Below are 18597 nucleotides of genomic sequence, written 5' to 3'. Positions count from 1 at the left end.
GTTACTCAGGAGTTGACCCTCATTATCTTAATGTTCATTAGAATTTAGCTGCTCTCTGTCCCTCCAAGACAGGACCCAGGAAAAGCAAGGGAAGCCTGACTCGCCTGTGTCAGGCCCTCTAACTGAAGCAATAAGACAAGCACACTATAATTCACAGTTTCCACTCTCCTCCCTAGACCCTGTGCCTTCCCTGATTCACCAGCCTCAATGAACTCCCAAATCTCCAATGCAGACTGATTGTCGCCAGTATGGCTCAAAGGTTAACAAACCAGGACTTCTCAGACAGGACACAAGCTTATTCACCAATGGGGACCCAAGGGTGGCTACGCACAAACTAGTGCTTCTTGTAGCGATTCTTTGGGGTCTCGCCACAGCCTGTTTTGTCACAGTCAGGAGCACCGGGGTTCTTCCCAAGCCCAAGGCTCCCCAGAAGGCTGGGGAGCTCCTGGGTGATGGCCCGTTCAATCTTCTCCAGGAAGCAACCCCCCATGTAAGAGCACTGCTGAGAGAGAAGCTTGAAATTGGAAATGGGGTTGATGCCAAAGAAGTCCTTATAGGCCTCACGGTTGGGAAGGTCAAACTTGCTGACGTTGGTCTTTGCCAGGATGGTCTTGAAAATGTAGAATTTATCAGGATCTTCCACAATGTCCTTAAAGACTAGTTCCCCATCACTGAAGAAGGTCATTTTGTCCTTGTAAGTCTGCAGGTAGCGGTCAACTAAAAGGGCGTGAATGCGGACTCGGATGGCATGCTGGCGAATAAAGGCGATCTTGTTCTCTAGCCTGTTCTCAATCACCTGGTTCAGGTCTTCCAGGAGAGAGATCTCTTCTTTGAGGAACAGCTCCCGGTGGGTGTCAGGCTTATAGTCCTGTGGCCAGAAGGAGCTGACGTAAACCCGTGGAGGCTCCGTGACATTGATGAGAGGGGCCAGGCTCCAGAAGAGAGCACCATACACCCGCATGAGCATTTGCGTGGCCAGGTTGTCAGCCTTGTTCAGAATGATCCTGATCTGGGATTCACGGCCCTTTAGTTGGCGGAAGAGCATCTCCAGCTCCAGACCCACGTCCAGCTTGGTGGGGTCAAAGACAACAAAGATGAGGTCAGCTCTGTCGATGAACCACTGACACACGTCGTTGAAGGGGTAGCCTTGGGGAAACAGAATGAGAGGTCAGGCTGAGCAGGGCACACACAAAGCCCTCCGCTTCCCTTCAGAACCAAACCATTGTGTGGGCTGGACAACTTGTAGCACTGGCAATTTCCTGGCTTCCTAAAGGTCAGTGAGCATTATCTCTTGCTCTTTGTCAGCCTTGAATCAAGAATAATCTGGGCCGGGCACACATGTGTAATCTTAGCACTTGGGAGGCAGAGGCAGACGGATCCCTGTGAGTTCAAGGCCAGCGTGGTCTACAAAGCAAGTCCAGGACAGCCAAGGCTACACAAAGAAACAAAAACAAACAAACAAAAGAGCAGTGACCCATGCTTTACTGTACAGTGCCTTCCAAATCTCTATCGAAGAGTTTTTGTCCAGAGTGGAGGTTTTAGGGGGTTTTCAAGACAGGGTTTCTCTGTGTAGCCTTGGCTGTTCTGGACTTGCTGTGCAGACCAGGCTGGCCTCACCCTCATGGCGATCTCCCTGCCTCTGCCTCCCTGAGCGCTGGGATTACAGGGGCGCCTGGCCCCTGCACACACGGGCTTCTTATGCAGTGGGTTAGCGCACTCTTGTGCGCTCAGGAAAGCAGAGCAGGAGGGTCTTCAGTTTAAGGCCAGGCTGAGCCACATAATGAAACATGCTTCAAAAACAAAAAACAGCAACAAAAAGGGGGCGGGGGAGGGACTAGAGAGATCTGGCTGCCCTTTCCAAGTACCCAGGCTTGGTGCCCAGCACCCACATGCTGCTCACAACTTGAGTCTCAGAGGAGCCAACTCTCTCTTCTGGCCTCTGTGGGTACCAGGTATGCCTGTGGTTCAGATATACATGCAGGCAAAACACCTATGCACATAAATAATAATTAATTTAGTTTAGTTTAGTTTAGTTTAGTTTAGTTTAGTTTAGTTTAGTTTAGTTTAGTTTAGTTTGTTTTGTGAGAGGGTTTCTCTGTGTAGCCCTGGCTGCCTGTAGACCAGACTTGCTCTGTAAACCACAGACTCCCAGTGATCTATCTGCCTCTGCCTCCCAAGCACTGGGATTAAATGTGTGTGCTACCACTGTCCAGCTAAGAAATAATAAAAGTTTTAAAGGAAAAAAAAAAAAAAGCAAATGATTTTCCAAATGTCTAAGAGATCCAGGTCAATGGCAAAGATGTTGAAAGCTATTAGGAAACCAGAAGGAGAGAGAATGTGTGGTTAAAGGGAAAGAAATACAGGTTGAGTGTTGAGTGTCTGCTAAGACCTGGCGAAGTCGAAGTCCTGGCGAGCCCCAACTTGGGCTTTGCTCTGGGCCAGCCAGATGGTAACTGCTCTTAAATTCTTGCTCATCAACTATAAAATTACAAAAAGAACAATAATACCAAAGCTGATGTAAAGACTACTATATTAGGCTGGGTTTGGCAGTGCATGACTTTAGTCAAAGCACTCAGGATAATCCCTGCACTCGGGAGGTAGAGGTTGGAGGATCTCTGTGAGTTCAAGGCCAGCCTAGCCATCATGGAAATTTCCAGAATAACCAGAGCTGTCTCAAAAACAAAACTAATGTTGAAAGAGAGAGAGGGAGGGAGAGAAAGAGCGAGATTACTGTGTTGTAAAACAATATAGCACCCAGCTAAATCTTCAGTTATACAGGTGATCCTTATATATTAATTCTTCTCACTTCTTGTTTCCTTGATTTTGTTTACAAAGCAAGAAGATGAGGAATACCACAGTGGTGGCTATTCTTGGTTGCCAGCTTGACTATACAGGGAACTGAAACCCAGGTATCTGGGTTCTCCTGTGAGGAACTTGATAATTAACTTATTTGGGGTGGGAAGAACCACCTGTAACCTGGGCCACGCCTCTAGCTGGCAGCCTGTATAAAGAACATGGAGGAAGGGAGCTTGCTCTCTTTGCCTGCTTGCCCTCCATCTCACCACCAGTTCCATTCCTTCACTGGCACTAGAGGCTGTTTTCCAGGATCCCAGCATATAATGAAGACCAGCTGAGTCATCCAGCCTTGCGAACTAAACAACTACTGGATTCTTGGACTTTCTGTTGGTAGAAGCCATTGCCTGTAATCCACTCTACCAAATCCACTTTTGATAGATATAGATAGATAGTTAGTTAGACAGACAGACAGACAGATAAGATAAGTTCTGTTCCTCTAGAGAACCCTAATACAGTTTTGAAAACACTGATTTTTTTTTATAATGACCAATCCAATAATATATAAAGTTATTTGATTCATAATAGGGACATAATGAGGTTATCATTAACTATAAGTTATATTATTGCTAATAAATCAGGGTCTGGTTATAACTCAAATGCAAGTCATAACTATAAACTGAGAGTTGCCATTAGGCCACATATTACTGACTGCCCTGTTTAAGACCCATCAATGCAGGTAGCCCTGTGTCATGGCAGTATTCAGTGCTCTATGATATAGCCTCATACTTACCAGACCCAGAATAGTAACCCCCTGCCATCTGAAGGCAAGCAGAGTTCTAGGAAGCCTAATAAAGGTTTAGACTAAAGCATGCTCAACAAAGCAGATATTGGCAATAAGAAGAGGTGTAGACTGTGTTCAATGGAAAGTAAGCCGAAGACACAGGTTAGCCAGAATTAAAATGCAATGTAATTCACCAGGATCCCGTTAGGCCAGGCCCTTCAATGTTCAGGATAGACTGGGCACCCAAAGACAACTTGTCCTCAGCTTGGACATCTCTTTGACATTGTAGAGAAGACCCATATTCCTAGGAAAATACTGGCCATCTCCAAACTCAGTAAGCCCTTCAGGGGGCAGAGAGCAAGACACCCCAAACCCCAAGTGTCACCACAGCAACAATGTGAAGGAATGGAAGTAAAAAATGCATCTCTTGGTCTTGAACATGAACCATCCTTTCTTCCCTGCTGGCCTACCACCCTCTGTTGGTCACAGTGACCTAAAACAGAGCTCTTGCTATTCAGAAATGAATACTGTGTGTGTGTGTGTGTGTGTGTGTGTGTGTGTGTGTGTGTGTGTGTGTTGTATGCACTGTGTGCATGTGAGGGTGAGTGTGTCCATAATGTACATACATTGGCCAGAGGAGGATGGCAGGAGCCTTCCTTTATTGCTTTCTGCCTTATTTCTTTAAGACAGAATCTCTCACTAGGCAGCAAGGGCACACGCCTTTAATCCCAGCACTCCGGAGGCACAAGGCAAAGGCGGGCAGACCTCTATGAGTTCTAGGCCAGCCTGATCTACAGAGGATGGCCAGAGCTACACAGAGAAACCCTGTCTCAAAAAACCAAGCAGGGGGAAAAGACAGGGTCTCTCGTTTTGGCTGTGCTGGCTTGACCACAGACCTCCAAGGCTTCACCTATCCCCACTCTACAACACTGGAGTTATGGGCACGGGGCAACCGTGCCTGGGTTTTTAACACAGGTGCTTACGGAGCAGGTGAGAATCTCCCCACCCCCCTAAGTTACCTCTTTCCTGTTGCTTGCGGTTCTCAATGATGCCTGGTGTATCCACAAAAGTGACTCTTTCTAGAAGTTTGTGGGGAACCTCGATGCCAATCAGCTTCTCCAGGAAATTCTGACCAAACTTTTCCAGGGGCGAGAAGGATCGGGCACTGTCAGCAGCCATGACGATACCCTCAATGGTTTTCAGTTTGGGCCCATGCATAAGGACAGTGAACTCGGAGGTGGTAGGTTCCGCACCTGTGTGGGTAGGGGAGAGGTGAAAAAGAGCAAGCCCTGAGGAACAGACTACTGGAAGGCTGTGAACAAGCACGGAGTCTTGGAAAGGGCTTCCACAAGGACAGACAGGTGTGCTAGGCTCCTGCCTTCTCCTCATTTTTTAATTGTGCCAAAATACACAGAAGATAACATTTAGCATTTTAAATGTTACCTTCAACCCCATTGTTCAATAGCACTAAACACATTTATATTCCCATGCAGCCAGTTATCCTCGCTCTCCGTTTCCAGAGCCTCCTCATCTTCCCACCCTGAAACTGTTTCCACCGAGCAGTGACTTCCCAGCCCCCTCCCCGGCGACCTCTGTTCTTTCCCTGCCTCTGAGTTTCTCCCACTGTGGCACCTCACATGAGTAGACTCATACAGTATCTGTTCTTTCGTGCCCGGAATGTTTTACTCTGCAGATTGCTTTCAAGGTTTGTCCACGTGTGGCAAGGATGTAGCTGATGTGCTCTGACAGCATGCATGTTCCACTGCTTTCTAGCTGTGCACGTGTGTGTGTGTGTGTGTGTGTGTGTTGCATGCTCCTGCCGTGGAGGTCAGCGGACAGACAGCCATGGGTCTCATCACCTTCTGCCTTATTTGATGCAGAGTAACTCTTGCACACTGCTAGGCCAAGTTAGCTGGCGCTAAGCCTCCAGGGATTCTCCGATCTCCCTGTAGAAGTTCTGCAATCAGAGGCATGTGTGCTACCTCGTCTGGCCTTTATATGAGTACTTGGGGTCTGACTTCAAATCAGCAGGCTTGCACGGCAAGCACTTTTCTCACTAAGACGTCCTCCCAGCCCTGTCGTGTTTCTTTCTAAGGCTATCTTTCCATTTTCCTTATCCCTCCATCCAGCAGTGGATACTCGAGTTGTTTCTGCTTTGAGGCTTTTGTGGAAAATGCTGCCACGGAGGTGGTAGAGCTGCTGGTTCTTGCATGTTATTCTCACTAATATATTAAAATCATACAAGTGCTTTAATTTTTCATCTGATTTCATAATTTAGCCCCCCCCCCATCACCTGTATAAAGCTGGTAGCGAGTATCCTCTAACCCCAGGAGGTAGTTTATCATGGTGGATTTGCCAACACTCCACGGCCCCAGGAACAGCACCATTGGCTTGGAGGTGATCTCCCCATCTGCAGACAGTAAGAATTAGGAACAGAGGTGAAATGACGTCAGTTCTTACTGTAGGAGCCACGCTGTTCTCCAAAGCACTCTGCATTCCCCACTGTCATCCAGCTGCTGTGGGGTTCCATGTGGACCAAACTGCAGCGGTCAGTGGCATTTTTCTCTCTTCATAACAATAGTCACTCAAATGATACCAGGTCACTGTTTTGACCTTCTCCAGATTCTTGCTTGGCACGGAGATCTGCCTGCTCCAGAAGGAGGAGCTGGGTGGAGTGATGCAGTCAGGCTCGGTACTCACACTGGATATAGTCTCCTCACTTGATCTAGAGAATGGCTCACAAAAAGGACAGAGCCTCCACGCTGAGAAAGACTGAATGTTGTTCTCTGGACCAATAACAAGGGAAGAACGCACATGAAGGCGTAGAGTGGTGAACCGCCTGAATGCCGGCTCCGCAGTGTTCCTCTCCTCTTCACTATGGCTCCCAAATACTCACTTCAAGCTCAGCATAGTCTCAGATACCCTGCTCCGAAGTCCCTAAGTCTTCCAGGGTCTGAAACCAAACACTGAAAACTGGGAATCTTAGATTCTTGGGCCCTGAGGCCAAGGTCCTCCCAAGGCTACTCAGCTGGGGGAAAGCAGAATTCTGAAGTGTTTTCGAAAGGAGGGATGGGGGCTTACAAGGGTGCTTAGTGGCAGAGTGTTTGCACAATATGTATGAGGCCTTGAGTTCAAGCTCTGGGACTTCAGATATATAAAATAAAAACAAATATGGGCAAAGAAGAGGGTGAGAGCCTTTCCACAGAGATGCAATTTATCTTCTTGTTGCTTTCTGGTCCTCTCAGCTCTTTTCTGGACTAGTTCCACTGAGCACCTATGTTCTCCAGACTGTCTTCCTGAGCCTAAAAATGTAGTCCTTCTTTTTAACCTTCTTTTTCATTTATTTCTTAAGATTTTGTATAATGTCTTGACTCAAAAGTCTGAAGTACAAAAAGACCCTCGGTAGAAGGTAACTAGTACTGGATTTTTTTTTCCTATCTTTTCTCTTTTGGGACAAGGTTATGTTATATTTCCCAGGAATGTTCCCAAAGTATTGGGCTCAATAATCAAGTGTATTATTTTAAAAAATTAAAAAAAAAAAAAAAGAATCAAGTTGATTCTCCTTGCCTTAGCCTTCAGAGTAGCTGGGACTATAGCTGTGTGCCACTAAAGTGGACACCAGTGCCGATTTCTGGCATTTTTCAGCTGCCTTAATGTGTATAAGCAGTGTTGTCGATATCACATCCTGTCTTTTCTGTCCAGTGTATGGAATGACTCCCCTTTTGCACCCGGCTTTTCTTTCTCTGGAGTAAAGCAAAGTCCTAGAAGATGATGTCTTCACACGGTGAGCACATATCTATGGCCTGGCCCCTTCCCTCCTTGGGACAGAATGGATAAGTAGCTCAAGAGAGTTATGCCGTTGCAAAAAGCCAGCGCTGCTTATGCGAGTTCTGAGACAGACAGGGCTGCGGTGTGGCTGTTCCAACTCTGCACAGCAGGGGGCATTGTGGGCACATGTGGAAGACCAGTAATAAGCTGGAGGGATAGGGGTCATGCAGGAAGCTGGCAAGACATTGGGACAGAGAGGCCAAGTCCAGAAAGGGAAGCCAGAAAAGAGCCAATATGGGGGCAGCTGGCAGCCTCTTGGCCACTGAGGCTTTAAGTCTGGAGTTTCCCGGGTAAGGGCATGCCACACTCGGTGTCAGAGAAGGGAATACAGAGGACAAAACACAGGCAGCCCTGGGGAGATTCTGTAACCTCACACCAGGTCCACACAGCCTCCAAGAAGCAGAAGAGGACAAATGGCTCTTGTGCTTGTAAGATCGGTATAGGAACTGACAGAACTGGGTATTTATTCCCTGGGGAAAGAGACAGAATCACCACCCTGACAGCAGCTATGCAGCCAGGGCAACCAGCACTGCCTGGGTATCCAGTTCCTTCCTGCAGAGTAGGGCTATATATGCTCTCAGGTACCACAGTTACTCAATAGGCATTGAGATAATATGGAAATTGCCAAGTAACACAGGGAGAAATTTGTGATGTCACTCACAATTAAAACAAGGGCTAGGGTTATAGCTCAGTGGTAGAGCACTTGCCTAGGATGCTCAAGGCCCTGGGTTCCATCCCCAGAACTGAAAAGGAAAAAAAATAACAATTATGAAAGCTTTAAAACAGGAGTAAGAGTAGCTGTGGATATAGCTCAGTGACAAGGCACCTTCTTAGCATGTCTGGAGTCTGGGATTGAATCCCCAGCACTGGAAAATGAGTAACACTTTTAAACACGGCAAACTGCGGTGAAACAAGGACTCTACGTTCCATTCCTGTGAGTATAGACTGGAGTATTTCAAAGCAATTTTGCGACAATGATCAAAATGCTTAATTCTACTGCTCTGCATTAATTTTTAAACATTCATTTGTGAGATTTGGATGTACACGAGGATAGGTTACGGGAGTTGGTTCTTTCCTCCAACCACATAGGGCCAGGGATTGAATTAAGTTGTTGAGACTGTGGGGCACTTGTACCCACTAGGCCATCTTGTCGACCCCTCTACTGTGCTATTTCCAAGACAAACAAGCAAGCAAACAAAACATGTCCCGCAGGTACCTGTCCTTAAAACATGTGATTACGCTAGCGTTTGGGGTACCCGTCCTTAAAACATGTGATTATGCTAGCGTTTGGAATGTTCACTCTTAAAGCCTAGGGTGGCCTGAAATTCATTCTGTAGCCCAGGGTAGCTTTAAACAGTTAGTGATCTTATTGCCTCAGCCTTCCAAGTGCTGAGACTTTAGGCAGAGCCACCATGTCCAGGTATGGAGCATTAAATAGTGTCATGTATTTCATAAGTACATACGTGATGTGTTTGTATGTGTGTGGGTGTACACAGCTTGGTGTGTGTACAGAAGCTAGAACACAACTTGATTCCCTCCTTCTGCCATGTGGAGTCCAGGAACTGTACTCAGGCCATCAGGCTTGGTGGCAAGAGCCTTTACTTGCTGAGCCATCTCACCAGCCCATCTGTTTGTTTTTCGTTTTTTTTTTTTGTTTGTTTTTTGTTTTTTTTTTTTTGTTTTTTTTTTTTTGTGTGTGTGTGTGACAGGGTTTCTTGTGTAGCTCTGACTGTCCTGGAGCTCAAACTGTAGACCAGGCTGGCCTTGAACTCACAAAGATCCACCTGCCTCTGCCTCCTGGGATTAAAGTGCTGGGATTAAAGGCATGAGCCACTGAGCCAGCTCTATCTGCATTTTTTTTTTCAAAATAGGAAATGGAAAGCACCTGTTGTCCCTCAGGAATTGAATACTGGCTGTACAGAGCCTGGAGTATTCTTAGAAGACAGGGCCAAGCATTCTCAATAAAGAATAAGGGGGAGCCATGCATGCACGCACATACATGTATATGTATATACACACATGTATATACATAGCTGGCATAGTATGAGCCCATGTAAAAAAAGGCATTTCTATGCTCAGAGAAATAAAGGAAATGTCTGGAAGAGCCTATTGCATCCTGTGGTTTCGAGTACCATAACAAGAAACTGTGGTAGTGGGTGTCTCTGGGAGTGGAATTAGATAGATTGGAGATCAAGAGAGAAACTGTGAGTGTGTGTGTGGGGGGGGGATGTATTTGAGTGTATGTGCTGTACTGTGGTGTTTTGGGGACAGAGTCTTGCCATATAGTAGCCCAGAACTGGTTGTGTAGCCCTGTCTGTCCTCAGAGTTACAATTCTCCTGCCTCCCGAAACCTAGGATGTAGTTATATGCCATCATGCCTGGCTTTTATTTTTCAATTTACATTATTTTACATTATTTGAATACACATGCAACAATTATGTCTTACTTGTATTCTTTTGAAAACCCAGTTTAAAAGCATCCAGACCCTATCTGTGTGTAGAAGCATGTATGTGTAAACCCAGCTCTCAGGAAGCTAAGATAGGTTCTCAAGGTCAAGAAGTTCAAGGCCAGCCTGACCTACATGTTGAGACCTTGCCTCAAAAATAACCATCATATCATCACCATTGTCGTCATCATCATCATCATCATCATCATCATCATCATCATCATCATCATCATGGAGGCCCACCGGAGGCCTTCTGGGAGGAACAACAAGGAGGCAGGGAGAAATCTAGGCCTATGTGAACAGGAGGCCTGGAGGCTCTTGAGCTCAGGAGGGACCACACAGGCCCCACTACCCTGGAAATCAAAATACCTCTTGCTGAGACAAAGTCCTCAGCAATGAAATCTCTCTGTCAGACTCTCACAGTACTGTGCACTCACTCTTCTAGGAAAGGCCACTTCTAGGGCCTGAGCTCCTGTCCTCCACTCCTCAGGAAACCTCAGCTGCTAGAGCCAATGTGGGCATCAGAGCAGTGTGACTGGGTAACAGGTGAGAGCCCAGTTCTGGGCCTTGGTACTGTACCTGTGATCTCATGCTGTCGAAGCTCATTGTACTTGTAAGACTGTTCCAGGGGCTTGATGGATGTATGATAGATCTTCCGAAGCCGCTGCAGCACCGCTGGGGGGGGGGGGGCAAGGGGGAGGGGAGCAAGGAGTAAGCATCAGGCAGGGCGAACCCCAAGCTGCTCCTCACTCCACAGCAACCTCCTACCCCAAGAGAGCCCATCTCTCCCTGGTGAGGAGAGCCATTGGCAGCCCAACACTGTGAAATGACTGTCTGGGAAGGAGCTGAAATCCTTCAGAAACCCCTTAATCCAAAAGCTTTTTCCTACCGATCTGCAAAGCCTCCTGAGATATTTTAAAAACAAAAAACTAATTCTTGGCCAGGTTCTGTGTCATACACTTTTAATCCTAACATTCAAGAGAGAGAGTGGCTGGATTTCTGTGTGTCCAGGGGCACCCTGGTCTACATAGCAAGTTCCAGGCCAGTCAGGTTACATAGTGGGACACTGTCTCAATAATAATAGTAATAATAATAATAATAATAATAATAATAACAACAACAACTGATTATTGGGCAGGGATATGGCTCAGTTGGTTAAGTACCTATCTAGCATACAGAAGTACAAAGCCCTGGGTTCAATCCCTAGCACCACAACAATAACAGGTTTCATGGTGATTCACACCTATAACGTTCACTAGGGGGTGAAAGTGGGAGGATTAGGAGTTCAAGGTTGTTCTCTGCTACATAGGGAGCTTGAGGCCAACCTGAGCTACATGAGACACGTCTCAAGAAAAATTAAATTGAAACCCTCATACCCTCTTCCTCCCTCAATGGTGTAGCCAGAAACACTGGGCTACCTTCAGCCGACTAAAAGCTCTTTCCTTGGGAGATGAGAATTTCATGTCTTTGTCTCTGTGCTGCCAAGGTCTAGAGGGTAAGGAGGCCAGGTGCCCAGCAGGCCCATGGCACAATGCTCCTGGGAGAGAGAGTTCAGACATGTCCCGTGTTCTGTGGAAGCAGAAAGCCAGGGTGCAACTGGGAGCTGCAGGGCGTGTGCAGCCCAAGAAGACAACGTGGGGAGCAAGAATCAGGCTAGAAGTGCTGTTCTCTGGCTGTGTGCAGGAGTGAACTGCTGTATTAATCCGAGCCAGCTAATCAGCTAAGAGAGGATAACAAGCCCCATTGAAACTCTTGGTTCACTCTAGGGTCAAAATAAAGCAGGAGATAGGAAAGAGCTTTGTAAAGCAAAGCAAACAGGATGAGTTCTTATCATTCTCCCTACCTGAGGATGGGGGAGCGGTGCTGGGGTGCACCCTACAGGTGATGGCTCTGGAACTCACCCTCTGTTCCGATACTGCTCCCTGCTCGGTTACAGTCTTCTTCCTCCCTCAGCCCTGGCCTTGTTCACAGAGTCATCTCATATAGATCCCTCCCTCCAGGGTTCTCTTCTTTGGGGTCCCCTCTGGCCTCAGAACTACAGCACTTTGGCACCCTGGGTCCCAGCCCATCTCCCTTCCCCGTTACCTGAGTAATCATCGGCAGGCTTGTCCTCATTGAGCATCAGGGTTTTCTCAATGTGGGAGCGGTCCCTCATGGGAGCCTCTTCACTCACATCCTCCGGCTCTTCTGGGAAGAGAAGACAATGTGGGGTCAGAGCAAAGCTAAGCAGCAGAGCTCTAAGCCTCACAGAGGTGGAGCAGGCCTGGGCCTCAAGTAGATGCAGAACGAAGTTGCCAAACTGAATGGATTTTAAATGTGTATACGACTTTTAAGATCCATGACTTTTGTGTGTGTGCTCATATACAGACTAGCATGAACACGTGTGTGAGGATGTGTGAAGGCCAGAGGTCAACCTCTGATGTCATTCCTCCAGGTCTGTCTACCTTGTTTATTTTTGACAAGGTCTGCCATTGGCACTAGAGCTCACCAATTAGGCCTGACTGGCCAGTGAGCTCCAAGGACCTGTGTGTCTCTGCTCACCAGTGTTGGGATTACAAGTGCACAATACCACACTTGGCTCTTAATGTGGGAACCTTAGATCAAACTCAGGTCCTCACAGCTGTTAGTGAGCATTTTACTAACTGTGATGGTTGGTTTTAATGTCAGCCTGCCACACATTAGTGTCACCTGAGCCTCATTTGAAGAACTGTCCTGATTGCCTTAGTTAACATAGGAGGGCTCACCCACCGTGGGAGGTGTCATTCCTGAGCAGGCGGGCCTGGGCTATATGAGAAAGCAGGCTGAGGGGGGCAAACCAGAGGGGGCAAGTCAGTAAGCAGTGTTCCTCCACGGTCTCTGCCTGAGTCCCTGCCTCGGCTACCCTCAAGTAGACTGCAACCTGTAAGCCAAACAAATCCTTTCTTCTCTAAGTTGTTGGTCGGTGTTTTATCACAACAGAAAACACACTAGGGCACTCATGAAACTATCACCCAACTCCATTTACTGTGTTTTTACTGCTCTGAGCACCTGATGTGGTGACATACACCTACAATTCTAGCACTCAAGATGCAAGAGAATTTCAAGTTGTTCCAGGCCAGTCCAGGCTGGATAGCAAAACATTATTTAAAAAAATAAAACAAACTGAACCCCTATCACGTGCCAAGTGCCAAATGTCATGCTTGCAGTCCAGTAACCCTTACACAGGCACGGTTCCTGCCCTTAGGGAGTCATCCTACAGTCTAATGGGAATGAGCCGATGAACTGTCTTTAAAAACATGAGGTACTTTTGAGCAGCAAGGAGGACCTACGAAGAGTATCTGCAGGTTAAGTAGAGGAAGCCGGAGAGCCTTTCCCTGACATCTGCTGTTAAGCCACAGTTAGTAAAAAAAAAAAAAAAAAAAAAAAAGACAGTAGTTTTTCATGATGGGCCATATAGGTTGCCCAGCAAGGAGAGGACTAGGTGATCCAGGAGCTGACTAGACATCCTTAAAGACCAGCACAGGGGTCTGCATTTTACTCCAAGGCATAGAGAGCCATTGGGAGACTCGACTTACACACAAGAGCAGTTGAATGAACATCCTTTCAGGGTAACCCTGATGGGAATGAATGCAGGTGTGAGGGTGGGTGTGCGTGCTGGCAGTCACAGACAGGTCAGGTGCCCATACCTGACGAGTCCTGGGAAGGATGTTGTTCATGTTCCCTGGCCTCTAAAGTCACTCATTTCTAACAAAGCTGCCTATTGAGGGATCTTAAATTAGGAGGGTGTAGTTTAGGCTTGTGGGATAGAGGGGCCAGTATCTGCATGCCTTATGAAGCATGATCCCAGACCCAGTTAGGAAAGGTAAGGAGCTTACTGCTTGCAGCCCTGCCTCCTCGTGGAAAGCATAAGCACATAAAGAGAACATGAACATTGCGTTCTGAAAGAAGCCAAGCATTCGGTGCATGCTCATAATCTCATAGCACTCCATAGGCCGAGGCTAGAAATCAGGACCTCAAGGCCGCTTTGACTATCACATAACAGATTCAAGCCCAGCCTGGAATACATAAGCTCCTGTCTCAAAAAGGGAGAAGACGGCTTTAAGGAACTCTGTAGAGAAGCCATCTGGGAAAATGATCGCATGGCCCAGCCTCTGCCCTGAAGGCCTCCTTCTGTTCTATCCACACACATATTGCACAGGCTCCTAACCACATCACCCCTGACGCCGCCCACAGGCTCAGCCCCTCTCCTCCTTCCCTGTCCTCAGAGGGCTGTCCTAGAGTACGAGAGAAGCACTTGAGAGCTGTTGGTGGCTGCAGTCAGCCTTAGTTCTCACATCACTATCCTGACTCCTTGGTTCCCGACTGTCACACCTCATATAGGAGGCTTTGAAGAGCAGACTTGGGTTCTGGCACACGAGAAGAGTGGCTGTGGCTCCTAACCATGACCAATCTCAGGACCACAGACCTGCCACTAGTCCCCTTGTCCTTAAGACTGTCCCATATCTAGCAGTCCTAAAGAGGAGCCTCGGTGGCCCTAACTCAGAATTGGCCAGGTCTCTCTGGAACCTCTTGCTAGATGCATCTACGTTGAAGGGTAAGTTGCTAGGGAACTGTCCAAGGGACAGGATCCTGCCTAACAAACCCAAGACTAACCTGGAGTTCTCCCACCCACCTTGTTTGTCCCATAATATACAAGATTCACACACACACACACACACAAAAAAAAAGAAGTTATCTGCTGGAGGTTCTGGATTGCCTTAAGAAATTAATTCCTACCCTGATGAGTAATTACAGGATCCCCTCTCCCCTGCTGTCTCTCTTCAGATGCCTCTGCCTCTGTGTCCTGGGTCTTGCCGCCCTCAGACTCTGGGTTCAGATCTTCTACATCAAGCCAGGCCGCTTCCTCCTCTTGACTTGTGGTTCCTGGTGCTATCAGGGGCTCTCCGGCCTCCCCAGAGATGTCCCCCGTTTCTTCTGAGCTAGCTCCATCTCCACTGTCTTCTCCAGACTCTTCTTCAGATGGAACTCCTCCTTCCTCACTTTCACCTTCTTCACCACCCTCTTCTTCAGAGGAGGCCTCAGCCTGGCCCTCCTCTGGCATCCCTGACACCTGGCCCTCAAGAGGGTAGTTCTCCTCTTTCTCCCTGGCCTCGGAACTCTGGGTGTCCTCAGACTTTTCACTGGCCTCTATAGCCGAGCCAGATTCCTGGCTAGGTCTAGGCTCCCCCTGGTCCTCAGCCTTCTCCCTAGCTTCTGTATCCCCCTCAGCCTTTGATTCTTCTGCAGCTTCTTCCGCCTCCACTCTAGGAGACGCAGTGCCAGAGACTGCATGTGGGTCTGTGGGCTGGTGATCGGGCCCTGTGATGGCTTCATCCTCTGGCTGCAGGGAGTGGTCCTGGGGCTGGTCCTCTGCCGCCTCCCTGGCTTGTGCAGCCACATCAGCCTCTGGTTCCTCTCCAGCAGCTGTAGCATCCTGAGCTCCATCTGGCTCTGCGGATTGGTGATCAGACCCTGTGGTGCCCTCACCTTCTGCCTTCACTGTACGGACCTCTTCACCCTCTGTGCTAAGAGAGACCTGGGCAGCTACAGACTCTCCTGTCCCTGTTGCTGCTTCTGTTATGGGGCTATCTCCTAAGATTCCCTGGAATTCCTCAGGGACCTCACTACTAGCTTCTTGTACTTCTGCCTCCATACTGGCAGCCCCCTCTGTGGGGAGCCCCGGCCCTGCAACCTCCTGTCCTGGTTCCCCTCCAGAACTGAACTCTGGCCTCTCTTCTTCTGGCCCCTCAACCCCTCCTGGAGGAAGGGTTCCTGCTGCTGGTGGGCCCTCCTCTTCCTCCCCAGGCCCTTCTGCATCCCCGGGTGGAGCTGACTCTGCAGCTGAGGTATTGGACAGGCTAGCTTCAGGTTCGGAGCCCTGGCCGTTGGCAGTGGAAGGGGCCCCTGCAGGGGTCTGCTCCAAGCTCTCAGCCTCCCTGCCGTCTGGGTAGTGGAGGAGTAGGTTCTTGTCTCCAGGGGCCGCATCTGCAAAAAGCGCCCTTTCTTTCTCCTCTAGACTCGCGTCTCCAGCAGAGAAATGATTCTCCAACAAACTGCCAACATCTTCTGTGCCACCCGAGGCAGAGACTTGCAGTTCTAAATGATTAGAACATGATTGGTCAGTTCATAGGGTTGGCACTGCCCTGCTTCTCAAGAGTCTCTATCAGTCCAGCTCTCACGGCTGGGAGTGCCATATGGGCCTGTTGTTCAGTGGTAGGCCTCCCTCTAGGCCTTTGTGGGGTCTACATATTGGGGAGTTAAAGGACTGACCTGCTGGCCACCACCAAGGGCAGTAGTAACCCAAGTGGCTGTAGTAACCCAAGAGTCCCCAAAGCCTGACCCTGACCTTCAAGTCTTCCCCCTGGGTCTTAATGACTATATATGAATAGAAACTTGAGCGAGCCTTTCCAGTCCTTCCTCAACCTTGGAATGGGCGTGGCACGTGCCATCTGGCTCCTGAGGAGATATTCCAAGATGGGACAAATGTTAGCGCATTCCACTCCTTGTCAGTTCCTAGAGTCATCAACCAGCTTTTTATACTATCAGCAAAGGAGTGAAAACAGGTGTTTGCGGGCCAGATAAGCTCAGGTTACAAGGCAAAGTGCTCAGGGGATTACTGTGGCTCTCATTAAGTCACACATCTAACCCTGTCCCCTTAAGGGCAGGCATTTGCTGGCCTCCCTACTTCAGATTAGAGGGAACCGGCCCTGACATCCAAAATGGGCAGGGCCTGGGCTTCCCAGTGGCCTCAACCAACCCCTTCTGAGGGGATCCCCTTCTAAGGTCCTGCAACTGTACCCACAGAGCAGAGGGCACAGGGCGAATGGAACAAACCGGGCCCAGTATGTGCCAGAGACTGCCACCAAGGGTCAAGTTGGATATTTTTGGAAAATGGGGTGGGAAGCAAAGCTTGGACCTATCCCTTCTGACCTTCCCTCCCAAGCTGGGATCTGCTTAAAGAGGAGGCCTGCACAGAAAACCATGAGCCCATGGGAAGGGAAGGGATGCAGGCTCCCCAGCTCAGTGTGGCTAAGACCTCTTTCTCCATTTCTGTCCTGGATAAGGACACCCACCTCTTAGACAAAGCCTGGCGCTTGTGTCTCTTCCTTCATTAAAGTAAAAGGCCTTTCTTCTCCAGGTACCTCACCCCTTGCCAGTTCTCAAAAGGCAGAGGCAGTCTCCAGGCACTGGGAATGAGTGTTTTCTCATTACCTCCCACAATTAATCAACCTGTGTCAGCTCCTGAAGGGTGGGAAGCTCAGGGACACCTATTCCAGAGGAGCCCATCTACAAATGTATATATTCCCCCCAAGCACTCTAGTATGTACAACTATGTGTAAACTCGTTCATCCTATCTGGCAGATTTTAGACCCAAATTAGTGATGGTCTTTGGTTTGCCACAGACACATGGCCACTGTATGACTAAGAGGTGACGAGAACACAGAACTGCCAACTCCTAGTCCATGGTGTACTCAGAAAACACAGGGGACTTTCTGATGGGGACCCGAGCCCCTGACTACATGCACCCTCTTTCCAGGATCACCTTCCTGGTTCCTGGGCAGCAGGTTTTGTATTTTAATTGTCTGTTCCCAGCACTCAAGACCCTTGCCTGCCCCACAGAAAGTTCTAGAAGAAGTCTGCATTTACATGTAGGTACCAGTAAGAATTCCCAGTCCCTTGAATCTCCGTGGGATGGGGGAACCAAATACCGCTTGCCCCAGTTCCTTCCACTACATTTCTAGCTCCCTAGTCCCGGAGAAGACTCTGTGGCAGGAATTTGATTTAACCTAATGAGACCGACAGTCCTGTGGGCAGCAAGATGTATAAATATATATTATGAGATACATTCATATAATCGTTATGTCAGGAAATAGAAAACATCTCAGTCTCACTCAAGACTTAGACTTACTCGCTTCTGAAAACAAGTATTACTTATGTCTCTTTTATAGGTGAGAAGACTAAAATTCAGGACCCTCCCATGTCACATAGTATCAGGCTGATACTATGGAAAGGACATTGCCTGACCTCTGGCCCAGAGACCAGCTTCTTCCTCAGCATCACCTCAGAGCTGTGTGGGTCTCAGGTGCCAGCTAGGACACACGGAATAGTGTGCCTATCTAACAGGATGCCCAGGTGACTAATAGTCACTTCCCTGTGGATTGAGAGGCTCTGCTCTCCACCACTTCCTCTCCGCTCCTTTCCTGCAGTTCTCAACACGTGGCGTCACCTTGTTCTTGACTCGTCACTTCCTCCCCTCCCTAAGTGGTTCATCTTTAAATTATCCACGTTGCAGCCCCAGCAACAACAAAAATATCTTCAATAACCCCAGTACACAAAGTGACAAAGCACTGCAGCTTCAGAGAAAAATGGTTTTTGACCCCAAAGCTTCTGCTTCCTGCCCCTCCACTATGGGAGGACCCCCCTGGGGGCTCCCAGTTTGGGGTAGGCCTCCAAAACCTGGCATCCTCTCTTGGAACAGCAGTAGTTACTAGCTTTTCCTCTGATGTATTTAACCTTTTCCAGAGGCTACTGCTCTTCTGTGTGGATGATGATGACGATGATGACAACGACGACCGTGGTGATGATGGTGGTGATGACAATGATGGCAGTAGGGATGATACTGAGCTGAGCAGATTCTAGGTTTGGCTTCTTGTTATGTTTCTGATAGTCTCAAAAGAACCTCTAATTCCAATTGGAGTGAGAAGCTGGCATCATCCATTAGAGCATG

General features: G+C 48.3%; 1 protein-coding gene across 1 annotated transcript in view; it reads right to left on the bottom strand.

The window, feature by feature from the left end:
• Window positions 1–260: 260 nt before the first annotated feature.
• Srl (sarcalumenin) overlaps window positions 261–18597 on the bottom strand; it is a 41392-nt gene continuing 23055 nt past the window's right edge. Inside the window, exons 2-7 of the mRNA XM_055604375.1 lie at window positions 14607–15965; window positions 11937–12038; window positions 10431–10526; window positions 5871–5987; window positions 4597–4830; window positions 261–1146 (exon numbers count right to left, since the gene is read on the bottom strand). Of these exons, the coding sequence (XP_055460350.1) occupies window positions 335–1146; window positions 4597–4830; window positions 5871–5987; window positions 10431–10526; window positions 11937–12038; window positions 14607–15965 (2720 nt within the window). The 3' untranslated portion in view covers window positions 261–334. The remainder of the gene's footprint in view (window positions 1147–4596; window positions 4831–5870; window positions 5988–10430; window positions 10527–11936; window positions 12039–14606; window positions 15966–18597) is intronic.

This window comes from Psammomys obesus, unplaced genomic scaffold (genome assembly GCF_907164565.1).
Source record: "Psammomys obesus unplaced genomic scaffold, mPsaObe1.curated_primary_1811, whole genome shotgun sequence".
NCBI classification, from domain to species: Eukaryota; Metazoa; Chordata; class Mammalia; order Rodentia; family Muridae; genus Psammomys; species Psammomys obesus.
The sequence above is the reverse complement of the archived record's forward strand: the minus strand, read 5'-3'. Positions and strand labels throughout refer to the sequence as shown.